The sequence below is a fragment of the Brienomyrus brachyistius genome, chromosome 1 (assembly GCF_023856365.1).
Source record: "Brienomyrus brachyistius isolate T26 chromosome 1, BBRACH_0.4, whole genome shotgun sequence".
Taxonomy (NCBI): domain Eukaryota; kingdom Metazoa; phylum Chordata; class Actinopteri; order Osteoglossiformes; family Mormyridae; genus Brienomyrus; species Brienomyrus brachyistius.
In genome coordinates this window covers 37,811,334-37,831,770 of record NC_064533.1, presented here as the reverse complement: position 1 = coordinate 37,831,770, position 20,437 = coordinate 37,811,334, and the positions used below count along the sequence as shown (strand labels likewise).

Sequence of the window (20,437 nt, the reverse complement as noted above, 5' to 3'; positions counted from 1 at the left end):
TTAATTCTGTACCTGGAATACCATTTTGTGCATATGTGCACGTGTGTGTATGGGGGCAGGGATCAGGACAAAAAAAGTTTGAATACCACTACCAAACACAGTAAGTCAGTAAACCGCAAAACACACCCTGGGCAATTCACCTACTTGTGGGAGGAGTCCAGTGCAAACATGGGAAGAACATGCAAATCACACTCTCTCAACACTGGGAATGGCGTTCAAAGCCTCAGCCTACAGGCCATAACCACTGAGTGACTGTGCCACCCCTATGACACATTATGTTTGATTTATATAAAACAAATTAGCATTCACTTGTTACATGTAAGGTTTATCCGAATGTGAAAATAACTGGTTTGCATTGAGGAAAATACTGCACCCAATCAAAGTCTTACTATGTAGAAATGGAAATGTTTCTTTATTGGAACAGCAAAGTTGGATAATAGAAGCAAAGAGAAAATAGTGAGGAGTGCAGTGTGGAATTAAGACGATAAGAAATACAGGAACATCCAGTGGCATTAAGAGCTGCAAACATGCAGGACATTAAATAGCTTCATATACCTTTCAACACTTGCATCGATTAGTAAATATTTGTTTAGTCTGTGCATTGCACCCCAAGTTTTACATTTTTGTAAAAACATTTCTAACTATGGTAGTGGAATGTGCATAATTATTTGTGTAACATACTTCATACAAAATTCTAAAAAGAGCTCTTCGAAAGGCAACCTTGATTGATTTAAATACGACAAAATCTGAGACAAATATACCCACATATGAAAAAGGCATCAGATTACAGGGCAGATTACAAGGGTCCCAAGACATGACAGTTAAATGCCATCTTTTAAAAGGAATGATTTAAAAACATCCTTTTTAGATCAATACCTTCAGAGTTTAAATTAATCAAAGCTGCTGTTTTGTTTGAAGAAAGATTTGAGCCGCAAAGAAGTGCACTATGTGAAGAACAGACTGCCCTACCCACTGACGTAATGGGGGTGTGTGGCTCTGCTCCACAAGGGTTACTGTGTGTTCTGGTTTTCACTCAAGATGAGCAATGAGAATGACAGTGGGAACAATATGGAATTGTGTTCTTCGCGCTTGTCAAAAACCCTGTTCATAATAATTGCATTAAGACAGCAGACTGAATACATATCAATGATCAACTTGCTTTAGATAGAACACAAGTCACAATGCGGGGGTGGGGGTGTTTAAATACAAAACATGCACAAAATATGCTGAGCGGTGTGGAGATACAATATAGGAAATGATCCATGTTTCAGGTTCAAACACCTTCAATATGCCACACCATTCTCAAAGATAATACCATCAACATATTAATGAAAATGATGGGTGCCAATATGGAATTATACAATGAAAACATGGTCCGCAGTTTAAAATCTTATAGCAACATTTAAGATACACTGTAAAAATGGAAAAAAATGGTGTTAGTATGTTTTTTTTTAGTGCAGACTTTAATAATACATTTTAACCTTTAACATTTTACCTAAGCAAACATTTGAATTCTCTGCAGTAACATGCCGCAGGGATGCCCCCAGCTTGGGGAGGAACTCTCGAAGGCCGTGTCCCTATTTGCGGCCCACGGTCTCCGCCAGCTTCTTCAGCCGCTTCTTCAGCTCCAGGGGAAACTTCTCGTAGCACTTCTTGCACACCGGCTTCATGTCGAACTCCACAAACTTGTTCCTGGGTACAACCATGCACAGCGTGAGAAGCCACTCTGCAGTCCAGTCATGAAGCGGTAAGACGGCCCGTGAGCAGCCAGCCACATACGAATGACCACACACTCTCCGATCTATTTGCATGTTTTTATTTATTTACTTAGCGGATGCTAAGACCCACCAATGAAATCTCTCTGCGGACCCTATGATTTGAATCGGTGACTTTCTGATGACAGCATCCTATCCTGCTGAGCCACACGCCAGCCCTGACCTAACCTTAAGTCGGCCGCAGCACCGTGAAGCTGATGTTCCCGTCGTCCCGCTGTATTTAACAGCTCCATATTGAGTGATATATTCTGTACGAATGAAGCCCGGCCTGCTGACCTGCTGGTTACACAGTGATGAAGCAGCACTTCTTAACCTTCTGAGGTGCTACAGAGTACAATTCACAACCAAGACCTCCTTAACGCTCACTCACAGTGACCAAGGTCATCACTCCCACTGTAACCATAACTCAGAGAGTTAAATACGGAATGTCATTTTTCCGTTTATACAAAAAAAAAAAAAAAAAGCTAAACTGCTGGCTACAATACCGTTCCGGTAAAGCCAGTAAAATTAATACAGATGATTTCAGACATATCAGAACTGAATTTCAACTGATATTACACAGACAAGGCGAACACGCCTCTGTCTGTCCAGCATAAAAAGAACCACTCAAGTACTCATATCCAGGTCCCATACTTATACAGAAGACACATAGCTACATGCTCATTCCCAGTGTAAGTACCTATCAGGCATTAAAAATACTTTCAGTTTACCCAGTGCTTTTCTGTTATAATTACCACTTTCTATTTGAGAGGAATTAGGCAAATCAAATCAAATCAAAGCATTCAAATATCCAATTCAAACACTGGCAAGCTATCCATAGTAAAGGCTGTGAAGTTCCTGAAGAATGCAGCAAAACTTGCGATAATATCTTCAGCTGGGATTTACGGTGGTGACAGAGGGCAGGGTTCTGGCAGCTTTTACCATTTAAATGAATTTCCATCTGGCTGCCTTGTCCTACACCGATTACTAATTTCTGAAATTTTTCAGGATTGCATAATCCAGCCACTCAGAGACGGGTAAAGAACAAGGCAAAGCAAAGGCATGCCGGCCAGCATCAAGGAGAAATGAGGACTGACCAGCAGTGAAAGACTGAAAGCGCAGTGAAGGAGAGGGAAGAAGGGAACTTTATAAGCACACAGCCGCTTTCTTTCTCCTCTCCCTGGAATCACGCTCTCGCCGGGCCAGCCTGCGCTTCAGCTCCTCCGGCATCCGCTCGTAGCAGTGCTTGCACACCGGCTTGAGGTCCACCTCCACGAACTTGTCCCTATGTGGCCGGGACCAGCATGGAGGGGGGGGGGGTGGTGCCAATGTCCAAGGAAGAATGGGATGTGGGTGAGTATGAAAGGAAAAAAAAGAGACGAAGAGGACCAAAGAAATGGCATGGAAGGAGAGAGGGACACCAGAGGACGTTAGAGCTGTTAGACAGGAAGCAACACAGGCTGACAAGAAGTATGCCATGTGGCGTCCGTGCACGGAGTACCACTCCGCACCTGTAGGGGTCAACGGGAGCCTCTTCCCACAGATCCCCGTCTGATCTCAACCGTAACTAAATGCAGGATAACGAAACTCTGCGCTTTCCATACCAACATCAACATTTTAATCAGCTCAGCTCAAGTTAATTGCCTGTCAGTGCTTGTGTGCACCTTAACTGTCAGCATTTCGCTGTGGACTGAGACATCCCAGCCACAACCCTCCCAGCCATCCTCCATCAGACCACGCCCCCAGCCAACTAGCCACACCCTTTAGGTGGCCGGTTAAGGCGGCCTTACTCACTTCAACGTGAGCTTGGTGTTGCAGGTCGAACAGGCGAAGCAGTTGACACACCAGGCCTTGTTCAGCGCGGACACCACTGAAAGAGAGACAGGCTTCCTATTACGCTCCAGCCTTTATTCTCAAGAAGACTACAGTAGAACGACACTGTATTTATCAAGAAACTCTATGGCACGTTATCTGAAGAGAAAGCTGAAACTTCTTCATTCAGCACCATGACATCACACACGCATTTAGTCAGGAGAACTTCTTACCGTCGCCCTCAATGACGCGGTTGCAGTGGTAGCATACATCTCCAAAGAGCTGTAAAGATCAGGGTGAAGGGAGCAGAGGTTACAAGCAGCAAAAAGGGCATGTGCTTCAGACTCTTTAAAACATGCAAAAACACAGACATTTTCACATCATCTACTGATTACCATCACCTGTATAAAATGTGCTGTAAAAATCGCCAAACGTTTCAATAAATATGCTCCCTGAACTTTGGTAAACATTAGCTCTGTCACAAACTGTGATTTACCTTCATCATTCAAACACATGACAAGATGACGATATAACAGCATTTATTGGGCAGCAGGCCATAAACGTGAAGAGTGCTATGACATCCTCCTCCATGCTACCTGGCTGTACCTGGGGGTATGCTACCTGCTTGTAGTGAGTTTGGCAGTAGGACAGGCCCTTCCTCTCATAGTGAATGTGGACTGGGGTGGGTCACGCTACCTGCTTGTAATGAGTTTGGCAGTAGGACAGGCCCTGCCTCTCATAGTGAATGTGGACTGGGGTGGGTCACGCTACCTGCTTGTAGTGAGTTTGGCAGTAGGACAGGCCCTGCCTCTCATAGTGAATGTGGACTGGGGTGGGTCACGCTACCTGGTTGTAGTGAGTCTCGCAGTAAGCCAGACCCTTCCTTTCGTAGTGACGATGCCCCAAGAAGGGTTTCTCGCACTTGGCGCACACAAAATGCTGCAAAAACAAGGTGCCAGCCCGGCATGTTAGCCCAGCTTAGAGTGATCTGAACAACATGAACAGACATAAATGTTAGAGGAGCAAGTTTAAACATCTGCACCCCTTGCCTCCAGCCTCAAGCCCCACACCTCCCGGGACAGCCTCCAGGCTCACCATGTCTGGGTACTGGACGGACCCAGCAAACTACAAAAACAGGCTACGCACCTCAACATGCCACTGCTTGCCCATGGCGTTGACCACACGGCCCTCAATGGGCCTCCTGCAGGCCCCACAGATGGGCACACCCATCTTGTCATGGCACGGCAGGCAGTACAGCTCCCCCTTGAGCTCGCGGGCATCTGCTGTCAGCTCCTTGCTGCGGTCAAAAGGAGGTCGAGGAGGATGAACCTTTAACCCCCCTTCATCTCACCTGATTGGCTCCCATTTAGTTTAAAAAGGATGTGTAATACTTTTGTCTGCAACCTGCACAATGTCAAGTTACAATGCAACTATCTCCTCTCAGTACATTCTCGTCAAGGTGACCAGATGGATTATCTCGCAATTTAACAGAATGAGCTGCAGACAAATTTATAAAAAAAATGTTCCTATATTTATCTTTCTAAACTGTGCAAAATGTGTCCTCTTCTTAACAGTGCAACTGAAATTGAATAAAATACTGTTTTAAACAAATCCCAAATAAAAAATAATTCAAATTCCCTCGCCATCTCGCGTTCGGTCAAAACCAAAAACTAAGGTAGACGTCAACGTGAATACGCAGTGACATCTGACATCGAACTGACGTTGTTAAAGTAAGTACCGTGAAGTACTCTTAAAGCAGCGATTCATTTTCCACATCAGCCAGTTTAAATTGTCATACATTTACATCGATTTTTAACCGATTCACGATGCAAGTAAATGAACATTTTGGAGAAAGCAGTGTCAGTCATTCTCATGAGCAACTGGGGGAGCCGTGCTCAAAAGGTCCAATAGTGAAATCACTCTGCCGACCCTGGGATTTGTCCTAGCAACCATTCAATCAAAGGTACAGCATCCAAAGCCCGTGAGCCAAGCACCCAGAGTTGAGGGGCGACCAAAAGATGTGTCCTCCCGCTTTAATCTCAGACCTTCCATAATCAACAAAGTCAATCACAAAGATTTCAGAAGCTATGATCTGCATAGGGGAGTGCAAGGTCACTGACCCACAGTTGGTGCAGCTGAAGTGGTCGGGGTGGTACGGGTCGTTCTTGAAGATGAGCGGCTGCTCGTCGATGATGGCGTGGCATTTCTGGCAGATGTACTTGCCCAGCCCCCGTGCCTTCTCACGGTTGTGACATGGACGACACAGGTGCCTGTTAAGGGCAAGACGTGGTCGATGAGCCCAGGACTAGTAACAAGTAACAAGGAATGAGTACGTGTGTCCCCTGCCCTGTGGTGCCTGAGACATGAGACATGTATGTACAGTATGGATTATGTAGCAGTAGTGTTCAGAGCACGTGAGCTCATATTTGAAAAAAACTTGAGCGTCACCCAATCACATCTTGAATTAAATCATTTCTGCTTGAATGTGGATTTGGCTGCTCAGTTAGCCAAACTACAGTTTAAGCTAAAATTAAAAAACACAGCAGAATGTTTTCTATTTTGGAGTGAGTGGTAAGTGATTTCATTGGATTGGGGAGAAAACTGACCAGAGCGACTGTGAGCAGGGGAGCGGAAGTTCTCATCGCTCCGCTCTGCTCCACTCACAAGCATGTGGAGGGTGGGGGTCCACGACAGACCCAACACCCCCACAGAGCCATGCTCAGTACCCACCTGCCGGCATTCTTGACGAAGCCCACGTCGGCCAGCACAGCCTGGCAGATGTCACAGCAGAAGCAGTCCGGGTGCCAGCTGTTGTTCATGGCCTTGATGACACGGCCGATGATGAACTCGCCTGGGGCAGAGGGAAGAGCTTAGTCTGAGGGGAGCACAGGGACTCACGGCAGTCATACAAGACTGACCTGGCTAGAGCACCACGCGCAGGTTCTAGATGCACATGCAGCATGGGGATTAACGCCTGGGGGTGACAGACATGCAAAACATTACATGTGACACCGAATCAGAAGCGTTTCTGAGTTTCTGCTTCATTCTGAAGTCCGATTACTTCAGTTTCTGGGTATTTACTGAATGGTAACCAAAAGAAAGAAAGAAAAAAAGATGGAAAATGTGTCTTACTAACAGAAAGCAATATTTAGAGATTTTGCAGCTTGGTTTACATTCTTGGCAAGCTTTTTAAAACTATTAACAAAGACATATGTTTTTGTAGCCTTTCTTATAAACATTTTTCTTTTCTTTTTTTTAAACAGGTGGTGACTATTAAAGGGCTGTTCAAATCACGGGCCCCAAGGTCCAAGCACTGCTGATTTTCCAGCCTTCCTTTACCTGTGTGCTGGGTGTGAAGCCTCTTGCAAATCAGAATCAGTAATTATTAAACTAACTACCAGGGAGAACTGAAATCAAGGCCTGAATTTGGAATCAAGGTCCATATTTGAAGAGTCCTATTGTATTCTGTTGTTATGAATAGCCATTTGTTTCTGCACTTGCATTATAACTTCAAATGAAATTATCCATCTGAATGTGGCCCTTCAAGACAATAACATCACCAGCAATCACTTTGGGAAACAAAGTCTACTGTGCATTCCTCAGGATCACGGACGTCATCTGAAACTTGAACAGCATCGGATGCTAGTGGTTCCTAGTTTCTATTCTAAATCTTGTACATTTTCTATGAGCCTGTAAACTGAGGGGAAAAACAAGAGCCAGCTGCTTCACAGAGTACTCACCACACTGGTGGCAGCATGGGGCAAACAGCATCTGGAAGTCATGCTCACAGTATTTCCTACCTTCAAACTGCACAACGAGAGCACAAGTTAGCAAGGGAGGACATGGCACACAGAGGAATGTGTAGACAGCAGCGCTGGGCACCCTCACCTCGTAGAAGAGCCCCTCAGGGAACTGCTGGAAGCACTGAGCGCATACGAAGCACTGCTCGTGGTACAGCTCCCCATTGCTGTTCACTATCTTCTCCGCTGGGGCGAAGCCACTCTTGCAGCGCTCACAGGTGGCATTTGCCAGGGCATTTGCCATGTTGCTGCAAAAAGGAGCACAAGACAACCCTCTCATAGCATTTCATGGAACAGCTGTATTCATCCGCTTCTCTGCTATAACTGCTCAGCAAGCACTGGGTCACAGCAGGCCTGGGGATGATGTCAATCCCACACATAAAGCTGGATTTGAACCCACAACCCTGGAAATGCGAGGCTGACCTGTCATCTTTTCCTGGGCACACTTCTAGCCATTATATTCAGTATACTTGTTACTCTGAGCAGAAGTAGGAGTAGAGGTGCACTAGCATTTTTGATGGGAGCACTGACACTCCCATCTAAGGAAAGATTACGCAAAGTGGCCGTGCATAACTTGGCTTGTTCCCACAGGCAGAGGAGCAGGAACTCCCTAACACTACCCACGTGCATCATTAGCACGTTCATGCTTCATTAGCAGAGGGCTATCACTTGGGCTCCATCAGGGACGGCCTGCTCCTCCGGACTCCAAGAGCCTAAACAAACTGCACTTTTACACGGACTGTGGAATCGACCAGAAAGCAGCCTCAGTGCAAGGAGCTGGCTCACCTTCAGCTCACACACACAGACTGGTGCTACATGCCAGGAGAAGCTCAGCCCATGTCCCCCATCTTATTTGGATGAGACCAAAGAAAAATGGTCATATTTCCAAACCAAACAAAGCTTCTCTAAGATCCATAGGGCTGGAAGAAGAGTTCATGTTTACTCAATTCTATGGGGGAAAAAGAGTCATCACCAACGAAATATCTCCGCACTTTTCACCTTTTTAACATTTTTCATGTTAACTGAGTCATGTGGACAAAGAACTGCTTTACTTCGAACATAAGCAGCCCACCTCACAGAAAAAGACTTCAACAAGGAATTCACTTGGAAGGACTGAAGTAAGAGGCATCAAAGAGGGTAAGAAATGAGGCCGCGATGCAGGCCATCATGCTCATTGGAACATTCTGATACATTCTCATTAATAACCACATTCACTCATGATACAAGGCGAAGAGCTAAAATGGAATGGAACTCTCTGATCAAGCAGACCGCCCTTCCCTGGCAATCAAGAGCACAGTCAGGAAATTACAAGCCTCTGGGCATTTCCATGTATCCAGGTCAAGAGTTTCTGCTCTCCCTTATGATGAAAACCACTAGAGATAACAAACCAGCAAATGGCTGACTGTGTGCATTAGTGGCCTCCTATCCATGAAAACAGACATCTGCTTCAAAACACTTGCTAATTGCCCAAGCATAGATCCAGCGCTCCTTCACTCATCAGCACCAAGGCGGCCTTGATTGAGTTTGCCTATTAGCAGGGGCAGATTCCAGTCCAGGCTGTTATTTCCTGAGGAGTAACTGGGCAATTATTCTTTGGGGATTCCTAGACCAAATGTGTTGTGGCTACTGTACATATACAGGAAAAGTCACAGAGCTCCAGCACACATCAATAGTCAAAAGCATACTGTGTATAAGGGCAATGGTTGATCTAGCGAATTAAAGATTAAGCCCTCACAGTACATTACAAAACGAGAGACCTTCACAGAAAAGGGTAATCATTCTGAAAACAAGCCATTGTTGTTTTAAGATCAGCAGCTCACACAATGGTCTCACTTGCCTGATATGGTCTACATTAACCGCTCCTTATGAGGTTATGTTCCAGTAGTTTTATGCACTGAACTTGCTCTTGTTGTCGCTGTTATTGTCCGCAGGACGTTTCTGAGGTTTTGTACTGTTCTGCTCACTGGGGTATTTTACATGCACACAAGGTAGGTGCTGAGTATGGACATGCCAGAAGTCCTCTTACGAGCCAAGACAGAGCTGGGTCCTTTCTATATTAAAATACATGCAGCTATTCAAGTTGGGCGTTTTAATCCTCAACTTCCAGACATTCAAGCCAACTGCCGTACGTTGGCCAGTTTCAAAAACGCTTTGCCTGTTAAACTGTTCTGGAGAAGCACATCGTATGACCTTAACAGCTGATCAGAATTAATTACAAGTATGAATATGACAAAACTTTTAATCTCAGGAACAAAGGAGACATTACAGGAGCTCCCCATGTGAATGATGCTCAGGGAGATACTCACAAAAGCGCGTAGAGATCACAGAACTCCTTATAAACCTTGATGTCACTGCGTCTCCTCTGGGACTTTGAGATGGGCAATTCTGCTTCCCCTCCTTCATCAACAGACATGTCATTTACCCCCACATGGGTGACCCCATTTTCAGGGATCATGGGAGGGATCCTCGGATGCTGAACATCCATGGCTGAAATTCCCCAAATTGACAGGTTGCACCCTCAGAGAAAGTGACCAGAGGTCCTACAGAGTCTGCTCCAGACTGCATGAGGTTTCCCCGACCCTACACTAATACAACTCACTCTCTCGCTCTCTCTCTCTCTCTCTCTTTCTTTCTGTGTAACCTATGCACAAGCCCTTTCAAATTAAAAGCACCCCGATTAACTTCCAAACAAGGTGGGATTGGCCAAACATCCCACAGAGATCCACTAAAACACACTGGGATCTTTCACTGTAAGTGACACCACTACTTGGGAATATTTCATTTGGGGAGGGGGGGATTTTGGCTTCATGTGCTCCACAGCTGGGGCTGTGTATTCAACACTGAACCACATCCAGCAAGTGAGGGGAGAATTAAACTTACAATGTAGTTACGAAATTTGGAGACTTGGGAATTAAATTCCCCCCAAAACAGCCAACAAATTATAACCCAGGCTGGAGCTGTGGACATTCTCTGGAAAAGATCATCACAGATACTGACCACTAAGGGGGGCTAAGGAAGGTTCTGCTTCTGATTCTACCACTGGCAGTGGTGATACAACCGCTCAGTATGTCTCTGGCTTGTCCCCACACTGGACACTTTCAGTCTTGCCCTCGAAGCACCTTCATGCGTATTTAGCAGAGGACGACTCTTAGATACCTCCCCGCATTTCTGCAGCTCCACAAATAGACGCCCGTGACACTCATCTCCATGCTAGGTGCCTTGCCCTAAAGGTTTCCAGGACACACATTTCCAGGGTGCGGCTGGGGAAGCCTTCCCCTTTACTGGGAGACACTGCGTCATTCTGCCCACTCTGGCAGAGCACGGTCCATCCCCTCTAATCATGAAGGCACAGATCACTGATATCCCAGCCTGCCTACAATCATCATTTAACTGCATAATGGGAGCCTCTCTCAGTCAGCATAAGGGACAAGGCCGGAAAGCCAACCTTGCAATAGGGTCAAGAGAAGAAGCATGTCAAAGGGACACATAATTAGAACACTGATGAGGGTGGAGTAGACAGTTGTGTGACCAACCAGTCAACTGGGTATGAACGAGCAACATCTCAGCACCTACAGAGTCCCAAGGAAGATGGGGTCGGGGAGAGGGTGTCAGTTCTGAGCTGTGGTACTAAACACTGAGTCTCGTTTTGTTTATATAAAGTTAGACTTGGATAATAAAAGTATCGAGGATTAGTAAACATATGAAAAGCTGTGACCCCAGTAGAGACGGCTGTTCTCACTTCATACCAGTATCTGAGCTTCTCATGCCATATTACTACGATTACAAAAGTCAGCTTTTCAGTATCAAGAGCCATTATGTCAAATTCCAGACTACACAATTTAAAACATTCTCTACACGTTATAGCTTGGCAACGTTGCCGAAGTTAGCATGGGAGCATATGCATGCCGTCTCACACTAACGGCTCACCAGCAGGCAGCAAATGCAGAATGAAGACACACGTTGAACACTTTAGCAAGTTTCGACATCAACTCTTGCACAACTCATCCCCACCCTGCTTTCAAAGCACATTTTAATATACGAGGCATGACAATGTTTTTGGTTGCAGAGTCTCATTCTGCATCCAGCAGCTTTTAGCCAGGCTTATCTTCATACAGCCAACTTCCCCTTCTGGTGGACTGTAATGTCACGCAGGCACATTGGGACTCTAAGGCTTTTACACTCCCTTGGCAAGAACACTACTCTCAGCATTCGTATGCGAAGAAGGAAAGGACAACGCCAGCTGAGCTCCACCGCTAACGTTGACGGACTTCAACACCAAGGATGTCTCCTTCTAAAAAAAGGAGGAGGGGGGGGGTTGCTGGTGCTCATGATAATCAGAATAAGTGGCTCAGTCTTACGTGAGGCTGCAGCACCAGGAGGGTGACTCACACAGATTTTATGCCAAAATTTATTCCGGACAATGACAAGGGAGACAAAAGTATAGGCCCCCAACGCCTCCCCATGAGAATCCAACTGGGCATGTAGAAAACACAGCTGACGAGTAGCCACTGGATTCCGGAGGAAATTGTGGGACGTTCTTGTTCTCTGCAAGAAAATGACTCAAAACATGGTCAGTTCTCCGCCGGCTGAAGCGTCAATGTTTCAGTCCCTCAATTCCTCTTCTTTATTAAATCAAAAGGAGAAGCTCCAAGCAAATCACACGTCTGCTGAGGTGGAGCAACAAGAGAACGCGGGACCCAGCCCTTTCAATCCAGCCACATATATGGAAAAATCAGAGCCAATCCTAACTCCAAACCTTCCTTGAGCTGAATCTCACACCCTTAGAAATCCACTGCTTTATGGCTGGGAGTGAAAGCAAAATAACGGCTGTGTCACGTTTTATGTTGTATTATGTCAGAGAATAAACAGGACAGGGCTTACATCTGACAGCTAATCTAACCCACTCAACAGCACCTTTAGAGTAAAGTTTACAGATTCTTCTTTAAGCTTTAAAATTCTAAGGACGCAGCTTAAAGAAAGCTGTTTCTCGACGTTAATAACTAAGGAATGAAACAGGAAACTCAAAGTTTTACTTCAGTTAATAAATATGTTTGGTACCATCTTTATAATTTATTTAGTCTCCTCTCCATTCATGGCCCCCTGCTGAGGGACAAGGCTTGCCTGTTGTCACAGAGTTTTCCATTTCCCCTGAAAAGGGGAAACGGGCCATAAAGGAAACGCATGGGTAGGAAGAGAATCCGTGTGTCACTGCTGCCCAGGACATTTTCAGAAGGTGACTTCCACCACTCAAATATTTAAAAGATGTAAAAGAACTTTAACCCTCATATACAGAAAAATGACCTGAAAAAGCAAAAGACACACTCTGTGCGATGTGTTGGCCTGAGCTATGCTACATGGCAGAGCCATGATCACCATCCATGAGGGGCAGGAAGGAAAGCCGCTCTCTCCCAGCCACAGAACCGCATGGCTCCGCTGAGGATGCATTGGGCCCACGCCTCGCATTCCGGGAATACCAGGGCCGCTATTTGCCACAATATCAGTGCCGGAGACCCGACAGTATGACACTGACACAAATCCTGGATCAACATACATAGGTAGCAACTTCTCTTATCAGATACTGTTTTGGGAAAAACAAATGCCCACTCCATTGCTGCATGAATGGCAAGTGATCCTTCCTCTCATGCACACAAGTGCGCAGTCTTGAACACACAAGCACACACACATGGGCACACACTCATGGTGAGAAGCCTGTCTACGCTGCTGCCTACCAGCTCACCTCTGTCTGTCCTGAACACCCCCGAAACTGGCTGGCCGCTCCTGTCTGCGCCGGTATAGGTCAGAGTGAGACAGCTCCTTCAGTCTCAGACTCTCCATCTCCCCTCTGACGTGCGTGTGTGTGTGTGTGTATGAGCATGGGCAAGCCCAGGGATGTCGCACAACGCAACTGATCAGTCTCAGCCTCCCCTCTTCCTGGAGAGGAACTTATACAGGGGCAGCCATGGGAAGACACACTCTCTCTCTCTCTCTCTCTCTCTCTCTCAAAGTCACATGCGATGCCGGTTCGGCCCCCTAGTACACCTACTCAACCCTCTTCACCCCCTGCCTCCTAGCCTGGTCCCACCCCTAAGAAGCACAGGTAAAGAGAGGGTTACTTCATGCTGGGATATGGAAACAGCTCATATGCCCCATGACATTATTCTATCCGTCAAGACTACAAGAATTATTATATTCCACTCACAAAGCTATATCATTTACTGAAAGTGAAAACCCTTTTCATTAAATACATTTTATTATACCAAGTGAGACCAGGGCACTGCTCTCCAACAGGATATCCTCTTAACCTCTCAAGCCACAGATGGAGGGAGAAATGGTGGGTTCTGCTTTGATCAATATAGAGACTTCCCTCCTCTCCTGTCTTCAACTATTGTTGAAGCGGCAGGAAAAGGTAGATTTCCTTCAGAAATGCTGTACAGCATTGTACTATTCACCCTGGGGGGGGGGGGGGGGGAGGGGGTGGTGGTTTCCTTTCAATTAAATGTTCTACAACACACTAAATACTGCTGAATGTTTATCGACACCCATATGGAAACTGCTGCTATGCTTCTGCTTTCCTTAAAGGGGCGGGCGATGGCTGTTGCATCTCTGCATAAATACTTTGAAATGTATAATAATAATGATGATAATAAACAACTAGTCACGTTATTAATTACATTAAAATTAGTATCAGTGTAACATGGATTTTTAAGGCGAATGACGATGCAAGTCGGCTGCAGCTACCAGCAGCACAAGGTAGCCTGAAGGTTCGACGCGAATTCAGGCAGCGAGACGGAAGAGATCCAGATGGGGGACCTTTCCAGCCCCCTTCATCCGGCCCCAGGATGACGCGTAACGCAGCGTTATCAAAGGCGCCTACGTGCCCAGACTGCAGGACGGATCACGTAATAAAACAAAAGCAACAAATTATGCGCTAAATTAAAAGTAGATGCGACTATTCCCTGCTTTAGTGACATATGACATGAAGCTCCGTGCATCCTACTGCACGAAACTGAAACGGTAATTTAATCGGCTGCAGTGGCCCGTGTTGAGAGCGTGATAACCTCGGGTAGCGTCCGAGTTTGTGGCATTGCCGAAATACAACTTAGAGTCAGGTCCGCTGACTTAACGGCAGGACTCCGAAACCACAGCCACTTAAGCGCGGTCAAAAAAAAAACGATTTGACGTTGAAGGCAGTTGCCTCCACCTCCTGGACACAATGAGTCCTGCAGTTTGTAGTCTACGCCGGACACAGGAAAAAATAACGGTTTAACTTATAGAAGCGCTCAGTACCAATTTCTCTCTTGTAAGAAAATTAGCCTGTCATTGGCATCACTTTTTAAACATCTTCTACGTATATAACGACAAGAATCAAGTACAAAGCTGCCTCTTGTACCGTTAGTGAAATTTAATCGAAAAACCAGGCACGAGTCAAACTAAAAATGAGCCAAGTTTAAGTGTTGTGGCAGAAATGTCCACAAATACACATCCGGTGGGGGTTCGCAATGATACACCAGTCCGAGGCACACGCCCACCGCCTTGGGAAAGCTAATTTATACCCGAGTAAAAAGTGCTACACGGGCGTTCATTTTGTCCTGCTACAGACAACGTCAACCAATACTACACAGTAGTGCTTATCATGAAAAGTTAAAATTCAAAGCAGGTCTTCAAAAATGTATGTATAGGCGAAAACTCCGCACGCATTTCCAGACTTCTGATTATTCAGGAAAAAACAACCACTGAAATTTGAATTGCCTAAACTGAAAATGTAAATCTCGCCAAAAACCTATCGCTTTCCTTAGTTATGTAGTTACTTACCAGGATCAGAGAATAAGAAAACGAATCGACCGGAAGGCTGAACCGCTACAGCCCTGCAGCGCCTTCAAGGAGTCACACAGATGACAGCGATGTGTCACCACTTCCTAATAAGCCACTATACCAGCCCTTACCAAGAAGCTATGGCTTCAGAGCTCGGCTGCACGGTGAATATACAACAGTTCAACTTCAGGGTACAGCAGTCCTACCCAAGCCCGATATGATCGAATGATGCTCACTTAAAAACGAGAACAAACGGGAATTGCAATTACGACTTAACTTCCTGCTTTCCATGCATCGCAGTTAATTCACATTGAAAAGAATTTTGCATCAAACAAAATGCTGTGCAACATTGCACAGTAATCAGTTAGAATGTACTTTTTACTGTTATGCCGAACAGCAACGTTTTCTAAACTAGTCAGAAGCTTAGCAGCACTGTCAATTCTGATCTTACTTTATCTAAATCTTAATGTAGCGTAGGCTATGGAAATCCATCCGTCCAATCATCTTTCATCTGCTTAACTAGGATATTGCTGTGGGAATTTGTATGATGGGCTGTACAGGAAAATGCGGAGGTGAAGTCTTTTGAATTTCTGAAACTTTATCAAGTGTAAAACAAACGCAAAGCTGTTTAAGGGTTTTCTCTGTCCGTATTTGACACACATCAAAAGCTAAGTGACTCACTTCGAAAACACATCGACATTACAAAATGTCACTGCAGGGAGCTCTTCATCACAAAAACACAGCCCCTGTCCAAAAGGAGTTATGTTATTACATCCTGCCGACAAGTGCCGAGTACTTCGACACACCCCTACACCTCTTCCCTACAATCTTCAACGTCAAGAGAATCCACACGCCAACAGAGGGAGCCGTTGTAGCATTAAGTCATTCTGAGAGTGACTGGCCCTTTAAAGTTGCTAGGAAGCAGATAGAAACATATCTGGTAGCATTTAAAATCTGCTTTAATAAACAATAAGAATTTATTTAATCACTGACAAATACAACTCTCACACATGGGTGCCCACATATCCCTGAATGCATCAATCCTTAGTCTATAAATAGTGGTATGTGTAGCTCAGTGAGTTCATGCTCTATGCTCAAGATGGGAAGTTCTCCGGTTTGTGTTTCAGGACCGGCAGAGTGACGCCATCATTCTGACCCCAAGCTTCAGTTTTATTAGTATTTGTGTGTATGTCTCAAAGGGCAGTAAACAGGAAATGCAAAAAGAAGTATTCCAATGTATTCCAAGGTATAAATGGCAAATAAGGCATCATTTAACTTCAGATAAGAAACAAGCAGACAGCGACCAATCTCTTTACAAAATTTTACTAATGTGTAGGACTGCACTTAAAACCTATTGAATAATTAATGGTTACTTCTACTAGTCAAACAACCTGATTAGTCCATTTAAAAAATCTAGCAAACACAAAGTAAACAAATACTTTTACTAGAGCTAAAGAATATACATCGATTTACATATCGGTCCAATGCGTGTCTTGGTTGATATTGCAGGCCGATATTTACATTTTATCAATATTATAGCAGGATTTGGGTTGTAAGTCATGTTTTAATAAAAATGGACAAGCTCTTTTATATAAGCAAGCAGCTTTGTCTTTATTAGCACTGCGCTGCTAGAGACAAAGAGACAACTAGCAGAAGTACGATCAGAAAAGGAAACGATCGGCCGACGCTAACAAAAATATCTACACTATCTGGGGGGGGGGGGGAGGGGGGGGGGAGTTGACAGAAAGTTGTAGGACTTAGTTAGGTACTACAACATGTCACAATATATGGTTCAAGTGCATTGGACAAAAGATGCCCAAAGATGAATCAGTACTTTATCATTATCAAATACAATACTATTTAAAGGAAGCTAAACGAAAAGCATGTGCCATTTGTTTTTATTTTATTTCAGTTACTTCTCAAAGCAATATTTATAGTTCTCATTTAGTTGTAGTTTATTTTATTTTTGTATCTTATTTCAGATTACAAAAATATGTTTTCATTAACAACAACCTTGGCTTGCATACTGTATGCACATAATGCATGTAGAGTTTTAGTAAAATTCCTTTAATGTAACATTCATAGCGCACTTCATAAATGTGATTTTGAGAACGGCTTTGCACAATAGCTTTCCCAAGGCCTGGCACTATAGTGTGCCATGGTGTGGCCATGTGAAAGTAAGATCCAAGACTGAATGTTCATACTTTTTACTCTTCAAGTGTCACTTAAGATGCTTTTGTCAGGAAATTCAGACCAGGCTAAAGTAAATAAAATAATAAAATATAACTAAGGTTATAGGGGGTATTTCTTACTACAGATATACAACTTTACTCTGTAGTAGAGAACACAGGATTTAGTTAATTGAAAATGTATTATTCAGACGTGTCAACAGACACATTGCATTATGTTTGGTTTAGAGTTGTTCCTAATAGTTTGCAGTTTCAATAAGCAACTTAAAATCAAAATCTGTTCCCCTGCTGTACTGAATTTGCACGCAACTGAAGCCTACCAAATAGCCCTACTCAAGTCTAGATATCTGTTCACCTTACAAAACCCAAAGTTTGCCCAATGCAGCGTGTTCATAACACCGCGCCAGACTCGTGCATGTCAGCCCCTTAGAATTGGGCAATGTGCAACAGGCCAAATCTATTACCAGTAACAAATGTGACAAACAATTACAGTAACCTAAGGTTTCTTAACTCTGTAAATCCAGTAACCTAGATTTTCTTTTAACTCTCATGGCAATTTAAATGTAACTGCATCAATTCCCCTACCTGCTGAACCACGGCTTCCCCATGATAACAGTTCACCAAATACCACGGACACAACTGGAACTGCCAGCTAGTAGAGTAGAAATACTTGGTCTGCCTGGTCTAATTCTAGATAGAACGTCTATGCACTAAGAACAAAAATGTCCTCCCTTCCTCCAGAGGTCAGCCTCTGCATGGAAGAACTGAATAAAGAGAAGGGCACCACATCCAAGTGCTTGTCACATTTATCAGAAGCCCAGCTATGGCGCCGCTTGTCTGGCAACGGGCCTATTTGCTCATTACGATTGATCCGAAGAAAATGACTCAGACCATTAAGAGAGAGCTGAAGGGGGTAATCAAGCTACTCTCAGCAAAGCATGACAGACGCAATCCATCTTACACACACTTTCTGAAAATAAAATCTGAACTGAAAAATTTAACTCACTTGTTAGTTTTCATTGAATAAACTAATGTCTTTGCTGGAATCAATCTGTTTGCACCCTGCCTTTCACACAGATCACCAGTCCTGGATGGGACCAACAGGGACAAGCATGTTTCTAGGGCATGGGGATTACATTCCCTGGATCCATATCCTTCAAATTCCATAGACATGTCTATTTCCTGATAGGATCCAACCATAGCCAAAGATTTTTTTTTTTTGCTCAAACATGCTTCATCCAGAATTTAAAACCGTTAAAATGATCCCTAAACCTAAATACACATCCGGCCAGCGTCTAAGGAGGATAACATGAGAACATGCTCCCTTCCTTCAAACATGCATCACTCCCGCCATTCTTCATAAAACACAACAGGGAGAAAAGCTGTTAGAAGGCAGACTGATTGACAACTGGGACTGAAACTGCATTGCCCTGTGTGTTACAGACTCAGTACAATCATTAAAATTCAAAGACAACAACAATACCTTTGGGAATACTGGGGAGGTTTCTAATATTTAGCGCTAAGGAATGTAGTCTTGTGTGAGTATCTTGTAATTATTATATATATATATGTGTGTGTGTGTGTGTGTGTGCGTGTGTGCGCTATCACTAATGAAAACCATTAATAACAGGCCTAAGGAAGCAGGGCTAAATCCGATTCCCATTTTGCGCTGTCAAATACATGAAAATATTTGTACTGAGACATTAGCTGTGTATAACACATCATCACTACTCAAAGTAGAAGGAGAGATCACTTCGTTATAAATCATTGTCAAGCCCAGTTTTTGCGACTTTCGCTATGAATAGTCAGAAAATTACCACATGCTAAAGAGCAAACAATAAAGTCAAGCAATTAATACATTTAGTTTGTGTAGATGCTGGGAAACCGACATAAGCCTGGATTTAATAGATATTTGATGTAGCTACGTGGCCAGACATCGTTAATCGCTTTCAAATAAATGTCGTAATAACAAAACTTCTAGTTTCTTAAATTTGGAATTGTCACTGACCCAAGAACAGCAACATACAGCAGGTGACATAACTTCGGCATGCAAACTTAGTAAGGGTGTAGTACCCAACCGCCATGCTAAAACTGGCACAGAGGCATGCAAAATACCGCTATAAATGTCGCAAATTTCCAGGACTTCCCTCCTTACTTAACTATGGCAAAATGGATCCGCAAGCTATGTAACAACAACATGTCATATAAAGTATTCTGAACCGCCACAAAAGACGGGTCGCTTGTTAAGAGTTTATTCAAGAGAAAAGAAACCATCGGAAACAATCTAGCCACAGGACCGAGCGTAGGTCAGAGAATTGCAGCAAGGCTCGCCTGCAGGCGTTCCAGGAGAGTCACATCCGGCCCAGCAAAGATAAAAGGCACCACCGTTCCGGACACGAAGAAATTTACAAACTATTTTCACCGACCTTTGGGCCTTTTTTACGGGTTCAGACATATATCGTTTGGTAAACCGTGCTTCTGGCATAACCAAGCAAAGATCACTATTTTGATTTAACGGCGGCGTTGAGGTAAAAACAGAGATGCAATAGAGCTTAAAAATCACGGCACAAAACCATTAAAGTCCCAGTTCGTACGCCTAGATTGTTTAAATGACAGTCACTTTACTTACCTGCCCGTCATGTCTGCAACCCCCAGCATCCCCTTTCACAAACTCTGCTGCAGAAACTTTTTTGTGTGTTTTAACCGCCTTCCCCAGATGTCCACAGGGGAGAGGTACAGTGCTGATTTGAGACAGTAATGGCGAAGTAACCTCGCCTCTTTTCCCCGGGAGTGGACTGCTGTGGGCTGTGGCAGATCCGCCCCTTCTGAGGCCCGGCTGGAGCGATCGGCCATGTTGGGCTTAGATAGTTAAGGACTGGAGGAGTCCGGCGGCCGCGGTGTCCCCAAAAACATAGCAAAAGAGTTACGGTGTGATGGGAAGCGCTGACGGCGCATTAAACATAGGCAGTTACGAACGGGAGGAGTCATGCAGCTGTGCAAATTAACCACTCGATGTAAATCTTTCCTTAAAACATTTTTTCATAAGCAAACTGAGAGATTTGTTATAAAA

The 20,437-nt window shown here is 44.4% G+C and overlaps 1 protein-coding gene across 6 annotated transcripts; it reads right to left on the bottom strand.

Moving 5' to 3' along the window:
- Window positions 1-385: 385 nt before the first annotated feature.
- LOC125719596 (LIM and senescent cell antigen-like-containing domain protein 1) lies at window positions 386-20,308 on the bottom strand. 6 transcript variants are annotated; one of them, XM_048994736.1, is made up of 11 exons: window positions 19,997-20,308; window positions 7,455-7,614; window positions 7,307-7,373; window positions 6,297-6,417; window positions 5,687-5,836; window positions 4,713-4,863; window positions 4,413-4,505; window positions 3,800-3,848; window positions 3,549-3,624; window positions 2,852-3,039; window positions 386-1,692 (listed from the first exon to the last, which is right to left on the bottom strand). In XM_048994736.1, the coding sequence occupies exons 1-10, from the start codon at window positions 20,023-20,025 to the stop codon at window positions 2,901-2,903; spliced, it is 1,035 nt and encodes a 344-aa protein (XP_048850693.1). In that variant the 5' UTR covers window positions 20,026-20,308; the 3' UTR covers window positions 386-1,692; window positions 2,852-2,900. The 6 variants fall into 6 exon arrangements, with proteins under 6 accessions (XP_048850693.1, XP_048850781.1, XP_048850552.1 ...); XM_048994824.1 differs by lacking the exon at window positions 19,997-20,308 and adding an exon at window positions 15,179-15,367; XM_048994595.1 differs by lacking the exon at window positions 19,997-20,308 and adding an exon at window positions 13,104-13,331.
- Between the last annotated feature and the right edge of the window lie 129 nt (window positions 20,309-20,437).

What these genes read in the sequence shown, in the direction of transcription:
- LOC125719596 (XM_048994561.1), bottom strand. Translation starts at nt 9,851, where the DNA reads ATGGATGTTCAGCATCCGAGGATCCCTCCCATGATCCCTGAAAATGGG. An exon ending in TTCAGCTGCACCAACTGTGG is followed by an intron (nt 4,864 to 5,686) that starts GTCAGTGACCTT and finishes TTTTGACCGCAG; the next exon opens with CAAGGAGCTGACAGCAGATG. An exon ending in GCGAGACTCACTACAACCAG is followed by an intron (nt 3,849 to 4,412) that starts GTAGCGTGACCC and finishes TGATCTTTACAG; the next exon opens with CTCTTTGGAGATGTATGCTA.